Genomic DNA, 19696 nt, shown 5'->3' on the forward strand with positions numbered 1-19696 from the left:
GAAAAAAAGATTAAAGGCAATTTTTTTCTCAGACTTGCAAAAACAATGATAGATTATTGCAGTGCTTTTACTGTAATAGAGATGTTTCCACCCCTACTGTCTGGTCTGCGAACCCACAATCTTCTGGCCCGCAGCCCTGTACGCTTTTAAAATTAATGCATTCCCATATAATTCCTACAGGGCGAAAAACAGTTTCTAAAACTGCATAACTAAGGCTTTCGTCTGTCCAATAAGTGAGGGTAAATGGTAGACATGTTCTCTGCCATCCACTTTATGTTTTAGTTATTCTTTTGGATATAGGGGTGGGTCACTTGTTTTTTTTTTCAAGCATACAGTTAGGTAAAATATATTTTGCTCAAGGGAGTGTCATCCATTTTCATTTCAGAGAGCCATGTAACCCATATTATAAATAACATTTACTTCCTTAGCATGCTGATGATTTCAAGTTGTATTGGATTAATTTTTTATCTGTTGACATTTAATACATGTTGTTTAGTATATTTAGTACATTTAGTATTTTCTGTTTTCTCTGTGAGAAGCAAGTTCATTAAAGTTTTAAGTGATTTTGTTTATGTAGATACAATGTTGTTAACACACAGTAACCAAAAACCTGATCTAATTTGCATATTCATACTGAGTTTGCAGCAAATTTGCAGCAAACAGTAGAATGTTCTCCACTAGTTTCCCATAATTGTTTGCCAGAAGTTCACAAGTCGCTGCAAATCTGCCGCAACAGTTGGCAACAAAACTAATTTGCATGTGATAATATGAACTCGCAGCAAATTGGCCAAAGGTTTGCCACAACTGTTTGCCAGTCTCTGCTCTAGGCCTACTTTAGTTCAAGGACAGCGTGCCTGCCTGGTGATCCAGATACACTCACTTTGGAGGACTGACTCATTCTAGTTCTGTGCTTGTATCACAGTATTAAACACACACAAACACAATAACAACTAAGACACTCATGAATTAATAACATGTTTATTAATTCACTCTTCACTTCCCTGACATGAGCTGCCGGTATTACAGGGTTATAATAAGATGCGTGCGTGTTGCAATGAAATAATTCCTACTGGCCAAAAGTGCCCCAACCGCTAACTGCATCTTTTCTGGTTGAACATACTATTACAGTTTAGCTCGTTGAGGATTTACATTTACAAAGCCGTGTCGTTACCATGGGGCTCAGCATCACTTCCACTGAAGGGCCTCGGAGCTGATGTTGAGCACGGGCGATACCGTCACAGCTTTTACATATTGACGGTAGCTCCACCCAATCAGACTTCCTTGTATCTTATTTTCGACCAATACATTCAGTTGACATTGTGTAGTTATACATTCTCGGTTATTGAACCGCTACATTCAACAGTGGCGGCGGCTTCCAATCTGTCAGGTATCGAAGAGAGGTGTACTCGTTCATGCCAGAGACACGATTTGACTTCATTGGATATATTTTATTTTAAGAATTATAATGCTCTCCAAGGTGTAGGAGTTGGGTTCCGTTTTCGAGCACATCACCACAGGTATGTCTCTATCCTTAGGAGAGTACTGTAAGCTAACGTTAACACGTTACTTAGCTAGCTACGAGATATAGAAGCTAGCTAGCTAACAAGCATTTACCAACACAGAATAGCCAACGTGCCAGTTTGTAGTGGAATTATGCTATCATACAGTATGATAGTTAGCACTGCAGAAAACATAATTTTGTTTTCTAGCCATATCGCTAGCTTGTGTGTAGCTAACCAGATGTTATTGGCTAGCTAAGTTCTGGCCGGCTAAACTAGCTAACGTTAATGCAAAGAGACTCTTATCTTCATCTGTGGTTTCAGTACCTGAAGCACACTGATTATAGCTCAAGTTAGTTACTCAGTACTTACTAGGCCTACATTTAGTTTTGTCGACATTGATGGCTGTGGTGTGCATGTCTAAGATGTGATTGATGGACTGTCTATTTCTTGTAACTTAGGTCTGTGGACATTGCGACCAATGCAGAGAGATGGAGGCGGGCTCAGTGGTGCAGGAGGACATTACATTCCGAGGAGTGGAGTTTGCTGTGAAGATAGAACTAAAAGAAGGATTGCTAATAGTCGAGATCTCTGATGCAATGACAGCTGACCAGTGGAGGGGAGGGTTTGACCCAGCATGTAAGTGAAGCATTGTGAAATGACATAGTTCAGTTCCATGGATATTATAGACATTACTATTTATTATTATAATGTTTTCATTGTGTCCCAGACATCGAAGACCTAACTCGCAAAACAGGCAACTTCAAGCAGTTTCCCATCTTCTGCAGCATGTTGGAATCTGCTGTTAGTAAGGTGAGTCTGCGAGGCAGTAAAGGAAGTTAAAACATGTTTAAAAGTGTTCTGACTAGGGTGAGTATAATTTGTGGAACGTTCCAACAGAAATCGGTTCCAAAAACTTTGTAAAGTACAAGGTTGCCAACAAAATTCACCTAGCTAACTAGCTGCCGAATAGGCATACTCTCACCACGTAGCTTATTCTTGATGTTTGTCCATCGGCTACCAGAGTGAGGACAGACATTTTTCGGGATAAACGTTGGGAGTGAAAAAAGTAATTAAATTGCCCACGCCCTACCCGGTATTTTATTCTGCCGCTATACAACTTTATATGCGTTGTTTGTTGGGAGCCTTGTTATTTACGACGTTTTTTCAACAGATTCCTGTTGGAACGTTACACAAATTATACCCACACTTCTGATTATGGTGCATGCTTTTTCTTCAGACTAGTGAGTCTGTTACCCTTGACCTCTTGACCTATGCTGACCTGGAGCTCTTGCGGAACCGGAAGGCTGGAGTCGTTGGTCGTCCCCGAGCCCAACAGCAATCTCCTAACCTCAGTGCCAAAAGATATCTAATTCTTATCTACACTGTGGAATTTGACAGGTTTGTCTCTCTTTTAGTGATATCACTACCATAAGCTTGACTCAAACTCTGCTTGAAATGTACAACTGCGAAATTGCCATGTTAACCTTTCCCTATAGAATCCACTACCCCCTGCCCCTGCCCTACCATGGCAAGCCTGACCCTGCCGCCCTGCAGAAGGACATAAGAGCCCTGAAGACTGAGCTAAACGCCCTGGCCAACCATGCAGGTCACAAACCAGCAGAGCCAGAGATACGCCGGCTACGGGCAGAGTAAGTTATGATTTGTTACACTGTATTAATCAGGACAGTCTGTGTTGTTTTCTTCAGGTCAGAGGTTAAGGGCCCTGACTGTTCTGTCTGTTGTTAGACTCACGTTGGTCAGAGAGGAGAAGGAGGCTCTGGCCAAGGCTCTGGAGCGTCTGCAGTTAGTGAGGTCTGCTTCCACCCCTGGAGGAGGGGCTCGGGGGCTGAGAGAGGTGGTCAGGAGTTTAGAGGACCAGCTCCTCAGAGAGAGGGCCAAGAGTCAGCGCTCAGCCAGCAAGAGGGGCCAGGAGCAGCGCCTCCTACTGGAGCAGGTTGGTCCTTGTTTGCATCATATTTCAAATAAGCATGTACTCTGTAACTTTTATAACTTTGAATAATTTAGAATGCCTGGCCTACAGTTGATGCAAATAATGTAGTAACATAGATTCCTGCATATCAAACAAATGTATTGTGTGCATGTCAACACTTGGAAGTAGACATTTTTGCGCCATTATAAGTAGGATTGCTTGGAGCTGATTCCATTGTTCAGCTGGTAGGCTAATTCTGACGTTTCCTGTCTCTCCTAGTTGGAGGAGCTAAGGGCATCGGAGCGAGCTCTACGGATTCGCGTTAAGAGTTTGACCAATGAACTGGCGTTGCTAAGACGAGGGTTAGTCAATCTAAGCATGTATGTCTTTCCTTTTTCTTTCTCTCTTTCACTTTCACTCACTCACTCCCACCTACTTACTCACTCCTTACAATACTCTCCCTGTGGCTAATGTTGTATACTATGTGTGTCTGTTTTTAGTAGGGTGACCAGTGGGGTGACCCCTGCCCTTTCTGGGTGCAGTGCCTCGCGGGGTGATGGGGAGATCAGGCGTTCACTGTCCCGGGAACGTAGTTTGGGACGTGTTGTAGTTCGGGCTCACTCAGGGTCCAGAGAGAGGACAGAAGAGAGGGGTCGGAGGTCAGAAGGCCAGAGGGCAGACTCCTCAGGGCCCCGCTCGTATGTTGCCAGACCCTCACCTTCTCCCACAGGTATCTTGTTTTTTCTGTCTCTATAGGAGTTTGGAGTTGACTGGTAATTCAGCTTCATTGCATTGATTGTTTTGACTTGGTGTAAATTTGGTAATGAAAAGGATACAATTAAAGTTGACACCACCAAGTCTGAGTAAAGCTAACAGGGCTTGATTAACTGCTTGATCTGCTATCTTCAATGAAAAATCCACTCAATCTTTTGGTAACAAAATATAGTTTGAGTCGATTTTCCCTTTAAGTATGAGCTCCCAGCCAATCCTGTCGTTCCTGTTTTCAGGTTCGCGGACGCCACGCTTTGACCCCACTGCATATATCCAGGACAGACAGCGCCGACTGAGAGAGGCGGAACTCAAAAAGTCAGTCTCATCTCCCTCTATCCATTTCACTGTCATAACTGTATCTGCAGTGCAAGCTTCTGCCAATTATAACAGTGTATTTTGCATGTGAGACACTGGTATAGTGATTTTCATGTGTTGAAATGCTCAAGGATTTCAAATGGCAACCCATTATATCTTATGCTAATAGGAAAACCAATACTGAGTGAAACGTTCCCTGTAATCATGACTTAACTTGGCCTCCTGTGTTCTCTCTCTCCGTCAGTCAGAGAAAGGTCAGAAGAGAAATGTTAGCGTCACCTGTTCTGGAGAGGGGCCTAGAGAGGGGGCGGTCTCGGTCCAGGGAGGCTTATCCCCAGCTGACCAGGGCAGGCAGTGGGAGCAGAGGGAGGAGCTTATCAATTGAGAGTAGGAGAAGCAGACAGTCCTCTGAGAATTCATTGGTGGAGTTGGATGAGTTGACAATCAGGTAATTTATGCTTTACCATGCTATACCACTTGGTATTACAGTCCAAATGGGGTTTGTTTAAGTAAGTGAGAGATGTTCTGTTGCTTTACTGTGTGTCTCAGACAGTTCCTCATTTTGTTCTGTGTTTCAGAGGAAGGAAGCAGACCTACAATGGTCCAACCATGGTGAGTGTGGTATGTTATTTTTTACAGCTTGTGATAGACCTTGATTTAACATCTTTGTGTTGAGTGACAGTTATTTATTTTTGTAGCCCAGAGGAAGACATTTGACCAGGAAGCCCCATTGTAGCACTCCCACACACAGGGTACGATCAGACAAAGGTAACCAATCAATGCCTACTCTTCAATCTAAAGTTTAATCAGAGTCAGTTAGCAAAAAAAAATGAATGTACTTTTAATATGAGCCCTGGTGACACATTCTGTGTGAGAATCTTGCTGAAACCAATGATTTACCATTATCTGTGCATTGCTTGTCCTTTACCCAGAAGGCTCCATAGATGGGGCTGACCTGTCAGAGATCGATGCCCGGCTGCAGGCCCTACAGGACTACATGAGGGACCTGGACACGGGACACTAAACCCTAGGCAGGAAAAATTTGTTCAAAGACTTCCCTGTGCTGCAAACTTAGACCAAGGACTACTACTATTTGACATTACTAGTCGACACTGTGACTAAACAAGATCACTGCACTACACTGTGATATTTTAGCACACATTATCAGCTGATAGGCTTTTGCAAGTGCAAACACAGATGGATGCACACACTGCTTATTTTGTCACCCTCTGGGAGACGGTGCCTGATCTGTGGATAAAGATACCACTGTGAAGGCTGTTAAGCCACTGTTAGTGTATTGAACTAGAACTGAGGCATGACTGGTTTTATAACATGCATTGTGTCTGTTGATGTGACCGTAATACCCCATTCCCCCCCCCCTTTTTTAACGAGTGATTGATGAATGTGATTTCAGATGTTTTAGTCTGTAAATATAACTTTATTTGAAACATTCTGGGGGGGTGGTTGCTTTTGGTGAGAAGTATCTTTTTTTGAAAAATGTTTTTATATATAAATGAAATCTAGTTTCTCATTTAATTTTGAAGAAATGTCCACCCATGTTCTATTATCATTACTTCCTCTCTAGCTGTGTGTTATGACTTGATGATGGGGGTAATGCTGAGTGTCTGTTAAGGTGTTTTGGCCCATTGGATCAGAGATGGATTTTCACCAAATGCTGCATGAGGATTTATTGCTTTGTTTTTGTGCCATTGATTTTCTAATAGGTATTTAGCCAAAATCTTTGTATTTTTTTCTACTTTTACTAGACATATCTTCTCTATTAATAATCACTGCAGCAGCTTTGTCTCTCAGTAATGTGGTGTGAGTGAGTGCACCAAGTGCACTGTGTCCTCCCCCTCTGCAGGAGAGTTAGTTGGTTGGGTGGGCTGAAGGTTCCTCCCTAGGGCTTTACTCAAAGGGCTGCAGCTCCACTACAGCTGACTGAGTCTCATGAATTAATAGCTAACCTACCCGGCCTGGACCCTTCCTCTCCGGGGTGAGCAACTGGGCCGTAGGAACAGCTGCTTCCATCTGCACTACTGTAGGAGGATGAGAATAGTGGAGAGAGCTGAGAGGCGTTTTGTGCTGTTTTTAGATTTTACCTCCGCTGCTAATAAAATGTAAGATGCTTTCCACTTACCTAAAACACCATCTATCAGAATTAAAGCCCTGCACCAGAGGCTGAAATTAAATGTACCTATCAGTTTTGGGATTTGTTGGTATTTTGTTACATTAATATTAGTATTTCCAAAATGTAAAAAACTTAATGTATATTTTCTTTAGAATATCATACTACTGTCACCAGTTTTATGAATTCTAACCACTTTAAAATGGACATGCATCAATACTTTCAAAGCTCACTATGTTGAATTACACAATTTCAACGTCCATTTCATAGAGAATTTACAAACTGGACTACATTTAGTAACTTACTTTGAAGAAATGAGGATGTGTCTACATAAGCTTTTGCTGTTTGGTAGTCATAATTCAGTGTACTTGTCTTTAACTGCCATTTCCCAAAAGTCAGACTTCCCACACGCCAACTCATTTTCTCAGCTTCAGAAGCATCTGCTTTTACCAAATTTATATGGGGGGGAAACGTGTATCCACAATCTGTGCTGGACAAGTCCGGTCCTGGAGTGTCTTAACAAAATGAAACAAAAATAGTTAGGCTGACTTCATCCAGTGTCCAGAAAAATGCAGTTCTGTTGTGTACAAATGTGCACATATTTAATGAGATTTACTCATTTGCATATTTTAAGAAACATTTTCTGAAATATTATCAAAAAAAGTGTTATACTTGTGTCTACATTCAACTGGGACAAGTTTGTGATATGATTGAGAGAGAAAAAAATCCCTATTGGGGTTTCCTGCCTGGTCTTAAAAGGATCAAATCACAACTTGACACATTCAATCTCTTTCAATGGGTCATAGTTATGCTAGCAAAATGTTGTGATTGTGTAGCACTTGCTAAATACTTTATATTGTAACCAAATATATACTAACCCAAGATAGTTGATCTGTGTCGTTTCGAATAAGAGCAAATTGAGCATAGTGGGCAGAACAAGCATGGAGGTGGGCAAAGCCAAGCATGAGTTAGCGAGATCCTATTGGCGCGTTGTAGCATTATGATCATATTTCCGTTTTAAAAACTTTGGCAAAGCGTCATGTATATAAAATGTAGCTGTGTTCGTAACAGATTTTAGTTTTGTGAACAGAACAGTTATTGAGATCCGATGTTTCATCGATGAGAAAATTAGCAGAATCTCGGCCCAGTTTCACCCTCTCAACTACACGCGACTGGACTTCCTCTCACTACCATATTTGGTGGTAAGAAAACGTTCTAAACGGATGTTTCAGTTTATAGCTCCTGTGACTTCTCTCTGGGTTTCCATTTATGTCTGTGCTAAAATTGCTTCTCCAATAGAAATCCCCCGATCACACTTGTAGGCGAGGTGGGTTCGTTTAGCGTATGCGTAGAAACATGTATTACGGTCTTACGTCATCTCGCGCCGAACTGCGCATGTGCAAACCGTCAAATCAGAGGCACTCTTTCGATATATCTAGTTGTTTTTTTGACGAAAATGAAAAACGATTTTGGGTTTAACAAATCAATGGGAGAAGTGAAACATTCTTCCTTAGTTGTTAATTTTCTCGAAATCTTAAGGCACAACCTAGATTCGAGCAAATGTCTTAAGTAGTTGAACATATTACTACTCCAACCTCATGAAAGTGACAAATTGACACGTTCATTTTCGTCAAAAACAACTATCGATGGCGTGCACACGCACAGTGCGGCGCAAGACGACCGTTATAACCGATGACCTTCTTTCTGCCCATGAGTTTAGCTAGCCAACGTTGCAATGGCGTGATCAGGGACTTCATTGGAAAAGCAATTTATGCCCATCTTCATACTGTACTGTCTTTGCTACAGCTACTCCTCGATGATTTACATATACATATTGATTAACGGACAACAAATCATTGTCGTTTAGGGGTGGGGTTAACAATAGCTAATGCAATTCTAGCCCCCCCATGTGGCGACGAAGTATTATTGCAAGCACCTGGTTGAAAATATTTGGTCGTGATTTGGTGAATGTCGTTAGAAATTTAAACTTCTCGGAGACTGGCATATCTGCATTATCGCACGTGCAAACGGTAATGTAACTAGCTATTGGCTGCGTTGGTGGTTAAACTGGTTTGAACGGTTAAAAAGGTGCATCAAGTTGCGGAGATCAACCAGGGTATTGTCCGTTCAATTATTGCTTCAATCCAAGATGAAACGTACGGTGGGCGTGGCTCCCTATTTTCGTTTGGACTAGCTAACTAACCTCCGCAGCAGCAAAATCAGGTGAGGCTGCACTCATTCACCACAACAATTCTGATGAGGATGACTAAAACTCTAGTGACCACAGTTCGAGCCCGAGGAGCAAGGGGGATATGAACCACAGTTGCTCAAACGCGTCGGAGGAGCCAGTGTTGTCGGCGAACGGGAAGACAGACTCCACAAAACATGCTGCTGATTTCCCCTCACATTGCGAAACCGTACACGAAAATGTTACACAACTGGTGGTCACATGTGAATCGAGCCGAATTGAATTGGAGGCCATGAGGATTAGCGGGCTCTCGGTTGGATCTCATCCCGACGAGGAGTCGATTTGCTCGGACAGTGGGTTCGGAGGCTCCCCCGCGTCTCTTCTCCTCAGAAAACTGTCAAACGCCTCATCGTCTGTGTTGTCACCAGCCTCGTCTTTTGAAGAAAATGAGGACGACCGCGGCTGTCCTGATGAGGTCCCCCGGGTGAGTGTAGGTGGTCATGATAATGATTATAATGCTCTATCAGCTGCCATATGATTGGACCAATCGGCATGAGTCTATGTAACGTTTTGCTCAGGAAGATGCATGTGTCATTAGAATATATCATACCAAAACATCTTTGATTGTATGATTAGAACTGGTTTTGGTTCAACAGTACTGCTTAGTTTAATCTGAACTGATTGAAATTAGGGCAAAGTGTGACTTCTGAAGTCCCAGTAAATTTCCATCTGTCATGATGCCTGTAAATCATATGCTTTTTTTTACTGCTGTGGAAGCACTAGTGCTGGGTGGATCTGTAAACACTGACACAGAAACTGTAAACACTTGTATCCTAGGTGCCCACTCTCCCTACCCCCTCTCCTCATCCCTCTATACACAGACAGAGGCTCAAAGCCTGAGACTGTATAGGCTGAGCTGGGGATAGGATAGGTTTATCACAGAACAAGGAGCCACGGGCCTCCCGAGTGGAGCAGCGTTCTAAGGCATTGCTAGAGGCATCACTACAGACCCGGGTTCGACCCCAGGCTGTGTCGCAGCCTGCCGCGACCGGGAGACCCATGAGGCGGCGCACAATTGACCCAGCATCGTCTAGGTTAGGGTAGGGTTTGGCCGGCCGGGATGTCCTTGTCCCATCTAGCGACTCCTTGTGGTGGGCCGGGCGCATGCATGCTGACTTCGGTCGCCGGTTGTACAGTGTTTCCTCCGACACATTGGTGCGGCTGGCTTCCGGGTTAAGCGAGCAGTGTCAAGAAGCAGTGTGGCGTTTCAGGGGATGCATGGCTCTCGACTTTTGCCTCTCCCGAGTCTGTACGGGAGTTGCAGCGATGGGACAAGACTGTAACTTCCAATTTGGTATCATGAAATTCGGGAGAAAAGGGGGTAAAAAAGAAGAACAATGAGCCAGATATTTCACTGGATGTATAAGTGTGAAGCATCCGATTGGCGTTTCCACTCACTACCACATATAGTGATGAGAGGAAGCCCAGTGGCAGCAGTGGGAGAAGATGGCGTGAGATGGATTTTAGCTGACATTATTCTAATTTTCTCATTGATGAAACATTTGATCTCAGTTTTCTGTTCCCCAAACTATAATCTGTTAAGAACAGAGTAAGTTTGTAGATTTTACCCTTTGCCCCAAAAATGTAAAATTGCTTTGTTTAGAAGAAGCGCAAGGGCGAATTGAGTTACTGTTCACTTCAGAGTAGGCGCCAATAGGCTCTTGCTAGCTCGTGCTTGGCTCTGCCTTCCTACTTGCTTGTTCTGCCCACTGACTAATTTGTTCCTATTGGGAATGACAGGCTGTGGTCTGTTTTGTTATAACACATCTTTGGTTTTGTCATGCTAGTAGGCCTTTTAGGGCATTAGAGTATTAGACTGTATGGATAATATTAGAGACTGGACAAAGATGGGACAGTCCTTCTTTGAAATCTCATTGTATTTATATGGTAAACATGTAGTCTAGGCAACTAAGGTTTGAAGTACAATAAGGTTTGTTCAACTCAACTTGCGGTGTAGCCTCTCCTTGCCAGGGGGTTTTGTAATGTGTAGTTTCAGGTGTAGCTGCAGGCCACTGCATACATAGAGAACAGGTTGGGCAAGTATTTCCACAGATCCTCATCTGTACATATTTCCAAGGGACACGTTTAGAGTATTGTCAAACTACAGAGACATAGAGCAGAAGAATAGAAACTTAATAAAAGAGAGAGACATGTTAGCACCTTTTAATTAAAAAAATAAATATATAATATATATACATAAAAATCTTTGATGTAAACAATGCCAGAGTGTTGCTGACAATTCCCTATGAAGTGACCTGCTGTAAAGAAGCAAAAAATAACAGCGAATTTAACAGATGGTTTTATTGATTAGCGTTTAGGATTATGTTAATCCAAGTCTGTTGTGGTGTCAACAAATTGCATGTCTGCTTTCGCTGGACATCATCATAGGTTTTGAAAACCATGAGAAATAAACAGCACAACGCGGAAGCGTCAATTATCACTTAGCAAAGGCCATGGAGGAAAAAGTGACGCTCTCGGAACATTCAGACAGAAACAGCGTTGGCCGGTCTGTCCTGTTTGTCTATCTGTGAATGACTCTGCACATACTCACTGGGGTACTTTAATGTGTGTTGTGGTCCAGACTTTTCTCAAGTTCATCACAGCTTTCAACAAAACAAGTCCAGCAGCCTGTAAATTATTGAATGTGTGCAGCTGTTACACAAGATCCCAGCCCAACCCCTCCTACATGTCTTGGCTCAGTCTGGTGGCCAATGGTTGTTTCCATAGAGACGCTCGGCCATAGGTCAGAAAGTTGTGTGATGGAGTTTGAGGTTGTCGCTCTCATGACAGTGTCTCTCAGTAAAGTCACAGGGGAGCAGGACAGACAAGAGTGAATGTAAGCTAGAGGTGTTGTACTGTACACTAAGTAATGAGGTGTAATTGCACGATTGATTGCTCTCCCCATGCAGAGTGTCACATGGAAGAAACCCAGAAGCACAGGGACCTCGTCTCCCCTCTCAGTGCCCCCCAAGAAGCCACAGCCCTGGGTGCAAGTAGTCGGACATGCAGGTTGGTTCTTTCTGTCTGACTTTTTCTTTAATTGATCAACTTAATTTTAACCATTATTTAACTAGGCAAGTCAGTTAAGAACAAATTCTTATTTTACAATGACGGCCTACCCCGGCCAAACCCTCCCCTAACCCGGATGACGCTGGGCCAGTTGTGCGCCGCCCTATGGGACTCCCGATCATGGCAGGTTGTGATACATTCCGGGATCGAACCAGGCTCTTTAGTGACGCCTCTAGCACTGAGATGCAGTGCCTTAGATTGCTGCGCCACTCGGGAGCTGACTTCTGCCTTTCTGTATAGTGAAGTTAGTCTTTCTTGCTGGCTTACTGCTAATAGAGGATGGCTGTGTAGTACTAATGTGTTTTGAGAGTATAACATGCCCCCCCCCCCCCCCCCCCCTTTGCCCTCTCGTGCCTGGTGGTCCAGGGAGCTTCCATGCAGGGGACTATGGGATGCTGCTGAAGCGCTACACTGAGGGAGAGCAAAAGTGCCTGCAGAGGCTAATGGAGGACTCTCTGAGACCCTTTGTGCCAGGCTACCATGGAGTGGTGCAGCGGGCCGAGCAGGACTACAACATGATGGACGACCTGCTCACACACTTCAACTCCCCTGCCATCATGGATTGCAAGATGGGCACCCGGTGAGTGAGACTGTGATTTAGAGACACTGGGGTCTGGAAATGTTTGCAAAAAAAAACAGATACCTTATTTATTTCAGTTTTCAGACCCGTTGCTATGAGACTCGAAATTGAGCTCCGGTGCATCCTGTTTCCGTTGATCATCCTTGAGATGTTTCTACAACTTGATCGGAGTCCACCTGTGGTAAATTCAGTTGATTGGACATGATTAGGAAAGGCACACACACAGGTCCCACAGTTGACAGTGCATGTCAGACAGAGCAAAAACCGAGCCATGAGGTTGAAGGAATTGTCCGTAGAGTTCCGAAACAGGATTGTGTTGGCACAAATCTGGAGAAAGGTACAAAAAAATGTCAGCAGCATTTAAGGTCCCCAGGAACACAGTGGCCTCCATTCTTAAATGAAGGAAGTTTGGAACAGAGAAGGTCCTTGGTCAGCCAGGTGACCAAGAACCCGATGGTCACTCTGACAGAGCTCCTCTGTGGAGATGGAGAACCTTTCAGAAGGACAACCATCTCTGCAGCATTCCACCAATCAGGCCTTTATGGTAGAGTGGCCAGACAAGCCACTCTTCAGTAAAAGGCACATGATAGCCCGCTTGGAGTTTGCCTGAAGGACTGAGAAACCAGATTCTCTGGTTTGATGAAACCAAAATTGAGCTCTTTAGCCTGAATGGGAAAAATGAAAACCTGCTCCAGAGTGCTCAGGACCTCAGACTGGAGTGAAGGTTCACCTTCCAACAGGACAATGACCCTGAGCACACAGCCAAGACAATGCAGGAGTGGCTTCGGGACAAGTCTTTGAATGTACTTGAGTGGCCCAGCCAGAGCCCGGAATAGAACCCAATCGAACATCTCTGGAGTGACATGAAAATAGCTGTACAGCGACGCTCCCCATCCAACCTGACCGAGCTTGAGAGGATCTGCAGAGAAGAATGGGAGAAACTCTCCAAATACAGGTGTGCCAAGATTGTAGCTTCATACCCAAGAAGACTCGAGGCTGTAATCGCTGCCGAAGATGCTTCAACAAAGTACTGAGTAAAGGGTCTGAATATCTGAATACTCATGTAAATGTGATATTTTTTTTTATTTGTAAATTTGTCTAAACCAGTTTCTGCTTTGTCGTTATTGGGTATTGTGTGTAGATTGATTGGGGGGGGGAACAACGACAATTGAATCAATTTTAGAATAAGGCTGTAATGTAACAAAATGGGGAAAAAGTCAAGGTGTCTGAATACTTTCCGAATGCACTGTAACTATTGTTTGATTGCATTTTCATGGAGGTCTATAGGGAAGGCCTAATGTAATTTTTGGTAGTAAAAAATGACACAAAATTCACATCAGGTCACCCTCCCAAATGAGTTAATTTGAACTGGACACTAGAACAGTCCAGAAAAATAGGATGTGGAGATGTTGTTTTTTTTAATAGATTTTCTTAGTATCTCATGTGAGCTGCACTGCAACTCAGTTTTCTGTATTGTAAAGTGCACCAGTGTATAGGCCCTTAGTTGACTATAAAATGTAGATCACTAAACCCATTTAAAGAGAAACAAGTTATTAATGTGTTTGATAAGATTACAGATTCTCTCAGGGGACCCACATGGGTCCCTGACCCCAAGTTTGGGAACCACTGCAATAACCTCTCTCTCTGCTTGCTTCCTCTCTCTGTGTAACTCCTTTGCCCCCTGCATTGCAGCCTGCCACTGGCTTTCTCACTACTCTCTGTAAAGAAAAGTTATTTTGTGAGAATTTATAGTAGCCTTTTTTTAAGATTATAGCTAGCTTAATTTCTGTCAACTGCTCCTGCTGAGGTCAGGCTCCGTTTAACTTCATCCTTCTAGCCAGCTAGTTGTACAGTGAGCTATCTGGCTAACAGTAGCCAGGTCACCGTTAGCTAGCCGTCTGACTGAAATATCAGCGACTATTTACCAATTGTACACTCATTCCCTGAGAGTCAGGTTTTTTGTTTGTTTGGGGGATGTCTGTTGACACGGCAGGAGTCAAGGGACGTTAAAAAAATTGCCTTAAGCCTCCCGAGTAGCGCAGTGGTCTAAGGTGCTTGAGGTGTCACTACAGACCCGGGTTCGATCTCGGGCTGTGTCGCAGCCGGCTGCAACCAGGAGACAGCGCACAATTGGCCCAGTATTGTCCATGTTAGGGGAGGGTTTGTCCGGTTGGGATGTCCTTGTCACATCGCGCTCTGGCGACTCCTGTGGCGGGTCGGGTGCATGCACGCTGACCCGGGCGCAAGGTGTACGGTGTTTCCTCCAACACATTGGTGCGGCTGGCTTCCAGGTTTAGCGAGCAGTGTGTCAAGAAGCAGTGCGACGTGGCAGGGTCGTGTTTCTGGGGACGCATGGCTCTCGACCATCGCCTCTCCCGAGTCCCATCGTTGCAACTACCGTACGGACAAGACTGTAACTACCAATTGGGGAGTAAAAAAAAAATTGTTTTACATACGTCCGGCATTTCGCAAGACCATTGTCAGCAGCGTGTCTCTCTGCCACTTGCCAGCGTTGGTCTGGGCAGAGGTAGTTTGTTTCACATCTCGGCCTGAGTTTGCCGTTTGGCAGAGTGGTAAATGAAATGCGCTGCTGACAAGGCACATCCCGGGGGAGCAGGTGAGCATACCTGAATTATGAATACACTCGTTCGCAGAGGCAGGCGTGGTTAGAATATTAGCGTTCTGAGATTTGATCAACGCTGGGAACGCAATAATAATAAGTGGGTAAACTATAATTAACAGAATAAAAAGGTTAGTAAACACTTTCACAAATTAAAAAAAGTGCAGAAATGGTGATTCCATGCGTTTACCCTCCAGTACATCCCTGCTTGTGATGAGTATGTATGTGATATTAAGCTGTCTGCTCTGTTAGGACATACCTGGAGGAGGAGCTGGCGAAGGCTCGGGAGAGGCCCCAGCCTCGTCAGGACATGTATGAGAAGATGGTGGACGTGGACCCAGAGGCCCCCACTGCAGAGGAGCGAGCCCTACAGGCAGTACTCAAGACCAGATACATGCAGTGGAGAGAGACCCTAAGCTCCACCACCACTCTGGGCTTCCGCATCGAGGGACTCAAGGCACGAACACGCACAGACACACACGCACAGACACACACAGACACACAAACACAGACAGTCTGGGGCAAGTGAGCTGAGCAAGTTGAGCCTGCTCTGAGGTTGCCCAGGTGTAAAAATCCCCATTGTTTAAGTCACGTGTCAAACACAAGGACACATTTCTATCAGGCAGCATGCACTGCCAACTGGCTGTGTGCCATATGAGCCAGCCAGTGTGTGTGGGTCTGGGAGGAGGGGCATGTGTGGCAATGTGCTGCCATTTGGCACACAGCCAGTTGGCAGTGCTTGCTGCCTGATAGAAATGTGTCCTTGTGTTTGACACATGTGATTTAAAAAATTGGGATTTTTTTACAATGGGGATTTTTTTATATCATTACTAATGACACTGACCGAATCTTCTACCAGCTAAGTTTCATTTCCGTGTGAATAAAGGATTCACACGCTAGTATAAATTACTACTAAATGACACTAGGGCATACGCGAGTATTAAGGAGTTGTAAATTGTCATCTACTTTATGAAATTACAGCCTGAATTCAATGTGGCTTTCACTCGCCATAGAGTGAAAGTGCACAGACACATGCCACAGTCCTAGGCTTCTAAAATGTTGGCGACTGGTATCGGTTTCTAAAGCTTGACAATGAATAACCAAAAGAACAAACCTACAACAAAACACCATTGCGAAGGAGAAACATGTCGGCCTATTACAGCAACATTTGATCAGAAGCCTAGGCTGACTACTCAACTGCAAGAAGTTGAGCGCACCATACAGCGGTGCTGCATTCAAGAACACCATGATCCATGCATTGCAAATAACAATTAAAACATGTTTTAAGTTCATGTTATAACAACCTAGCTATGTTTTTATTTTGAATCTTTAAATACATTTTGATTAGGGTCGCAGTATATTATGCAAAGCTAATACTTGTCCAGCCTTTGCAGCTAATCTCCTTTATTTTATGTATGTTAAAATGCTATATACAGTGTCCTATGTACATTTATAAGACATTGTAAAGGGGCATATTTCTTTGTTTTATGAAACAATGGCCAGTTTGGGTAGCAGTTGTATGCACATTTATATGTAAAAACAAACTGGCAAAGTCTGGCCAGCAAATTCGTTGGCCCGATTTGAGTTTGACGCCCCTGGTTTAAGTGAAGGATAGAAAAGTTGAGACTCCTCTGTGGTTTCCCACATTAGGCTGATGACTTCTTTTAAAACTGAAAACAAACAAACTGCAAAGAATTTCAGTAGCCTAACAGACTCACTCCCCTATGTATTTATCTGGACGGTGAAGCTAAAATGTTTAATTTGACTCTATAATGCAGAATTTTGGATTCGAGAAAATGTTTCATATTAGGCGACATTACAGAATGTCATCTTTTTTTATTTGAGGGTATTTTCATACATATCCATTGTACCGTTATATAAAACATTTCATTTCTAATCTAGCTACCATTTCTAAGGAGGGGACAGTACATGTACATCAAAGTTGGGATCAAGAGACTGATAAACAGTTTTATCACCAGGCCGTCAGACTGTTAAACAGTCACCACTAGCCGGCCAACGCCCAGTACACTGTCCTGAACCTTATTCACTGTTACTAGCCTGCTACCTCCCAGTACACTGTCCTGAACCTTATTCACTGTTAATAGCCGGCTACCTCCCGGTACACTGTCCTGAACCTTATTCACTGTTAATAGCCGGCTACCTCCCGGTACACTGTCCTGAACCTTATTCACTGTTACTAGCCGGCTACCTCCCGGTACACTGTCCTGAACCTTATTCACTGTTAATAGCCGGCTACCTCCCAGTACACTGTCCTGAACCTTATTCACTGTTACTAGCCGGCTACCTCCCGGTACTCAACCCTGCTCCTTAGACTGCTTTGCCCTATTTACATAGTCATTGAACACTGGTCACTTTTAATAATGTTTACATACCGTTTTACCCACTTCATATGTATATACTGTATTCTAGTCTTGACTCATCCTATATAACTACTCCTGTACACATCTTTACTATTCATATACTGTCCATACTATCTCTACAGTGCCTTCAAAGTATAAATACCCCTTGACTTATAGCACATTTTGTTGTTACAGCCTGAATTCAAAATTGATTAAAATAAAATAAAGTAGCACCCATCTACACACAATACTCCATAATGACAAAAGTGAAAATGTTTTTACAAATTTGATAAATCAAATACAGAAATATTTAATTTACATAAGTATTCACACTGCCTGAGTCAATACATGTTAGAATCACCTTTGGCAGCGATTACAGCTGTTAGTCTTTCTGGGCAAATCTCTAAGCGCTTTGCACACCTGGACTGTACAATATTAGCCCATTTTATCTTTTTTTTTTTATTCTTCAAGCTCTGAAGTTGGTTGTTGATCATTGCTTGACAGCCATTTTCTAGTCTTGCCATAGATTTTCAAGCAGATTTAAGTAAACTGTAACTAGGCCACTCAGGAACATTCATTGTTGTCTTGGTGAGCAACTCCAGTGTATATTTGGCCTTGTGTTTTAGGTTATTGTCCTGCTGAAAGGTGAATATATCTTCAGACTGAACCAGGTTTTCCTCTAGGACTTTTCCTGTGCTTAGCTCTAATCCGTTTCTTTTTATCCTAAAAAACTCCCTAGTCCTTGCCGATGACAGTTATGGGTATGATCGTCATCGGCAAGGACTAGGGAATATTTTAGGATAAAAAGAAACGGAGGCCTGGAAGCCTGGTTCAATGCCTCGCAAAGAAGGGAACCTATTGGTAGGGTAAGGGTAAAGGAAGGGTAAAAATAAAAAAGCATACATTTGAATATCCCTTTGAGCATTGTGAAGTTATTAATTACACTTTGGATGGTGCATCAATATACACAGTCACTACAAAGATACAGGCGTCCTTCCTAACTCAGTTCCCGGACAGAAAGGAAACCGCTCAGGGATTTCACCATGAGGCCAATGGTGACAGATTTTGAGAGTATGAGCAATACTCCATCACCTATTCTGCCTTCCTCTTGTGATGATTTAGTTTAACTTTAATAGCAAATTAAGGGCAACCATTGATGCCATATCCAAACGTAGAGGCCCTTGGATGAGTGAGGAAACGAATGCAGAGATGACGTGGAGAAAGGCAAAAGTTGCAGGTCCATTATGATATTCTGAGACAGGAACTTGGCATATATAACAAGACCATTAGAAATGCCAGACGGGCTCATTTTTCTCACTTGATCACTAATAATCAGAATAATACGAAAGTGCTTTTCTCGACCATTGGTCTGATAAATCCTACCCCTGCAAACCTATGTGAACGTTCCTCCACATCTGAATGTGATGAGTTTGCTGCATATTTCAGAGATAAGAACCATTAGGCTGGGTATCAGTCAAACAAGACCTGAATAGGAGTTTGACCTGTGCCCTACCCTACCACGCAAAGGCTCTATGGATTTATTTTCCCTGGTTGACACAGACATGCTCAGGAAAGAAATATCACAATTTAAACCTTTAACCTGCCTTCTCAATCTTATCCCCACCACCTTCAAAAGTGTTTAATTGCATATCTGAAGAAATGCAAGCTATTATTAATCACTCCCTGTTCAAAGGCACTTTCCCCACTGCACTAAAAACAGCTATGGTGAAACCTCTTCTGAAGAAAATCTAGATTCTCCATATGATCTTAGAGCCAACACAGATGCCAAACAGCTCTCTGTCCTTGTACTCTTGGATTTAAGTGCTGCATTCGACACTGTTGACCACGATGTCCTTCTGGACACACTGGAGAGGTGGGTTGGCCTCTAAATTGGTTTAGGACCTATTTAACCGGTCGAGAGTTTTCTTTGTCACCAACATAACTCAGAAAATACATATCATGTGGCGTTCCACAAGGTTTGATTTTTGGTCCGGTACTGTTCAGTTTATATATGTTACTTCTTGACAGCTTATCAGACAGCACAGCATTGATTTTCACTGCTACGCTGATACACAGCTTTACAGTTCTGTGTCACCAGAGGATTTTAGCGCCACAGATAAATGATTAGACTGTATTATTAGTGATTTAAATACTTGGATGGCTCAACTTCCTA

At 43.3% G+C, this 19696-nt stretch overlaps 2 protein-coding genes across 7 annotated transcripts in view; both read left to right on the forward strand.

Moving 5' to 3' along the window:
- Positions 1 to 1184: 1184 nt before the first annotated feature.
- Positions 1185 to 6725, forward strand: ccdc61 (coiled-coil domain containing 61). 5 transcript variants are annotated; one of them, XM_071338406.1, is made up of 13 exons: positions 1186 to 1517; positions 1961 to 2138; positions 2230 to 2312; positions 2740 to 2900; positions 2999 to 3151; positions 3249 to 3456; positions 3712 to 3812; positions 3933 to 4162; positions 4440 to 4518; positions 4763 to 4966; positions 5097 to 5139; positions 5217 to 5286; positions 5451 to 6725. In XM_071338406.1, the coding sequence occupies exons 2-13, from the start codon at positions 1991 to 1993 to the stop codon at positions 5540 to 5542; spliced, it is 1572 nt and encodes a 523-aa protein (XP_071194507.1). In that variant the 5' UTR covers positions 1186 to 1517; positions 1961 to 1990; the 3' UTR covers positions 5543 to 6725. The 5 variants fall into 5 exon arrangements, with proteins under 5 accessions (XP_071194510.1, XP_071194507.1, XP_071194509.1 ...); XM_071338408.1 differs by having other exon boundaries at positions 1187 to 1517; positions 3712 to 3794; XM_071338407.1 differs by having other exon boundaries at positions 1190 to 1517; positions 5097 to 5130.
- Positions 6726 to 8426: 1701 nt separating this feature from the next.
- itpkca (inositol-trisphosphate 3-kinase Ca) overlaps positions 8427 to 19696 on the forward strand; it is a 34813-nt gene continuing 23543 nt past the window's right edge. The window contains exons 1-4 of one of the 2 annotated variants that reach the window (XM_071338412.1): positions 8427 to 9324; positions 11804 to 11903; positions 12330 to 12543; positions 15416 to 15620. In XM_071338412.1, coding sequence (XP_071194513.1) covers positions 8959 to 9324; positions 11804 to 11903; positions 12330 to 12543; positions 15416 to 15620 — 885 coding nt within the window. In that variant the 5' untranslated portion in view covers positions 8427 to 8958. The remainder of the gene's footprint in view (positions 9325 to 11803; positions 11904 to 12329; positions 12544 to 15415; positions 15621 to 19696) is intronic. The other variant, XM_071338413.1, reaches the window with a different exon arrangement.

Source organism: Salvelinus alpinus, chromosome 13, assembly GCF_045679555.1.
Source record: "Salvelinus alpinus chromosome 13, SLU_Salpinus.1, whole genome shotgun sequence".
NCBI lineage: Eukaryota > Metazoa > Chordata > Actinopteri > Salmoniformes > Salmonidae > Salvelinus > Salvelinus alpinus.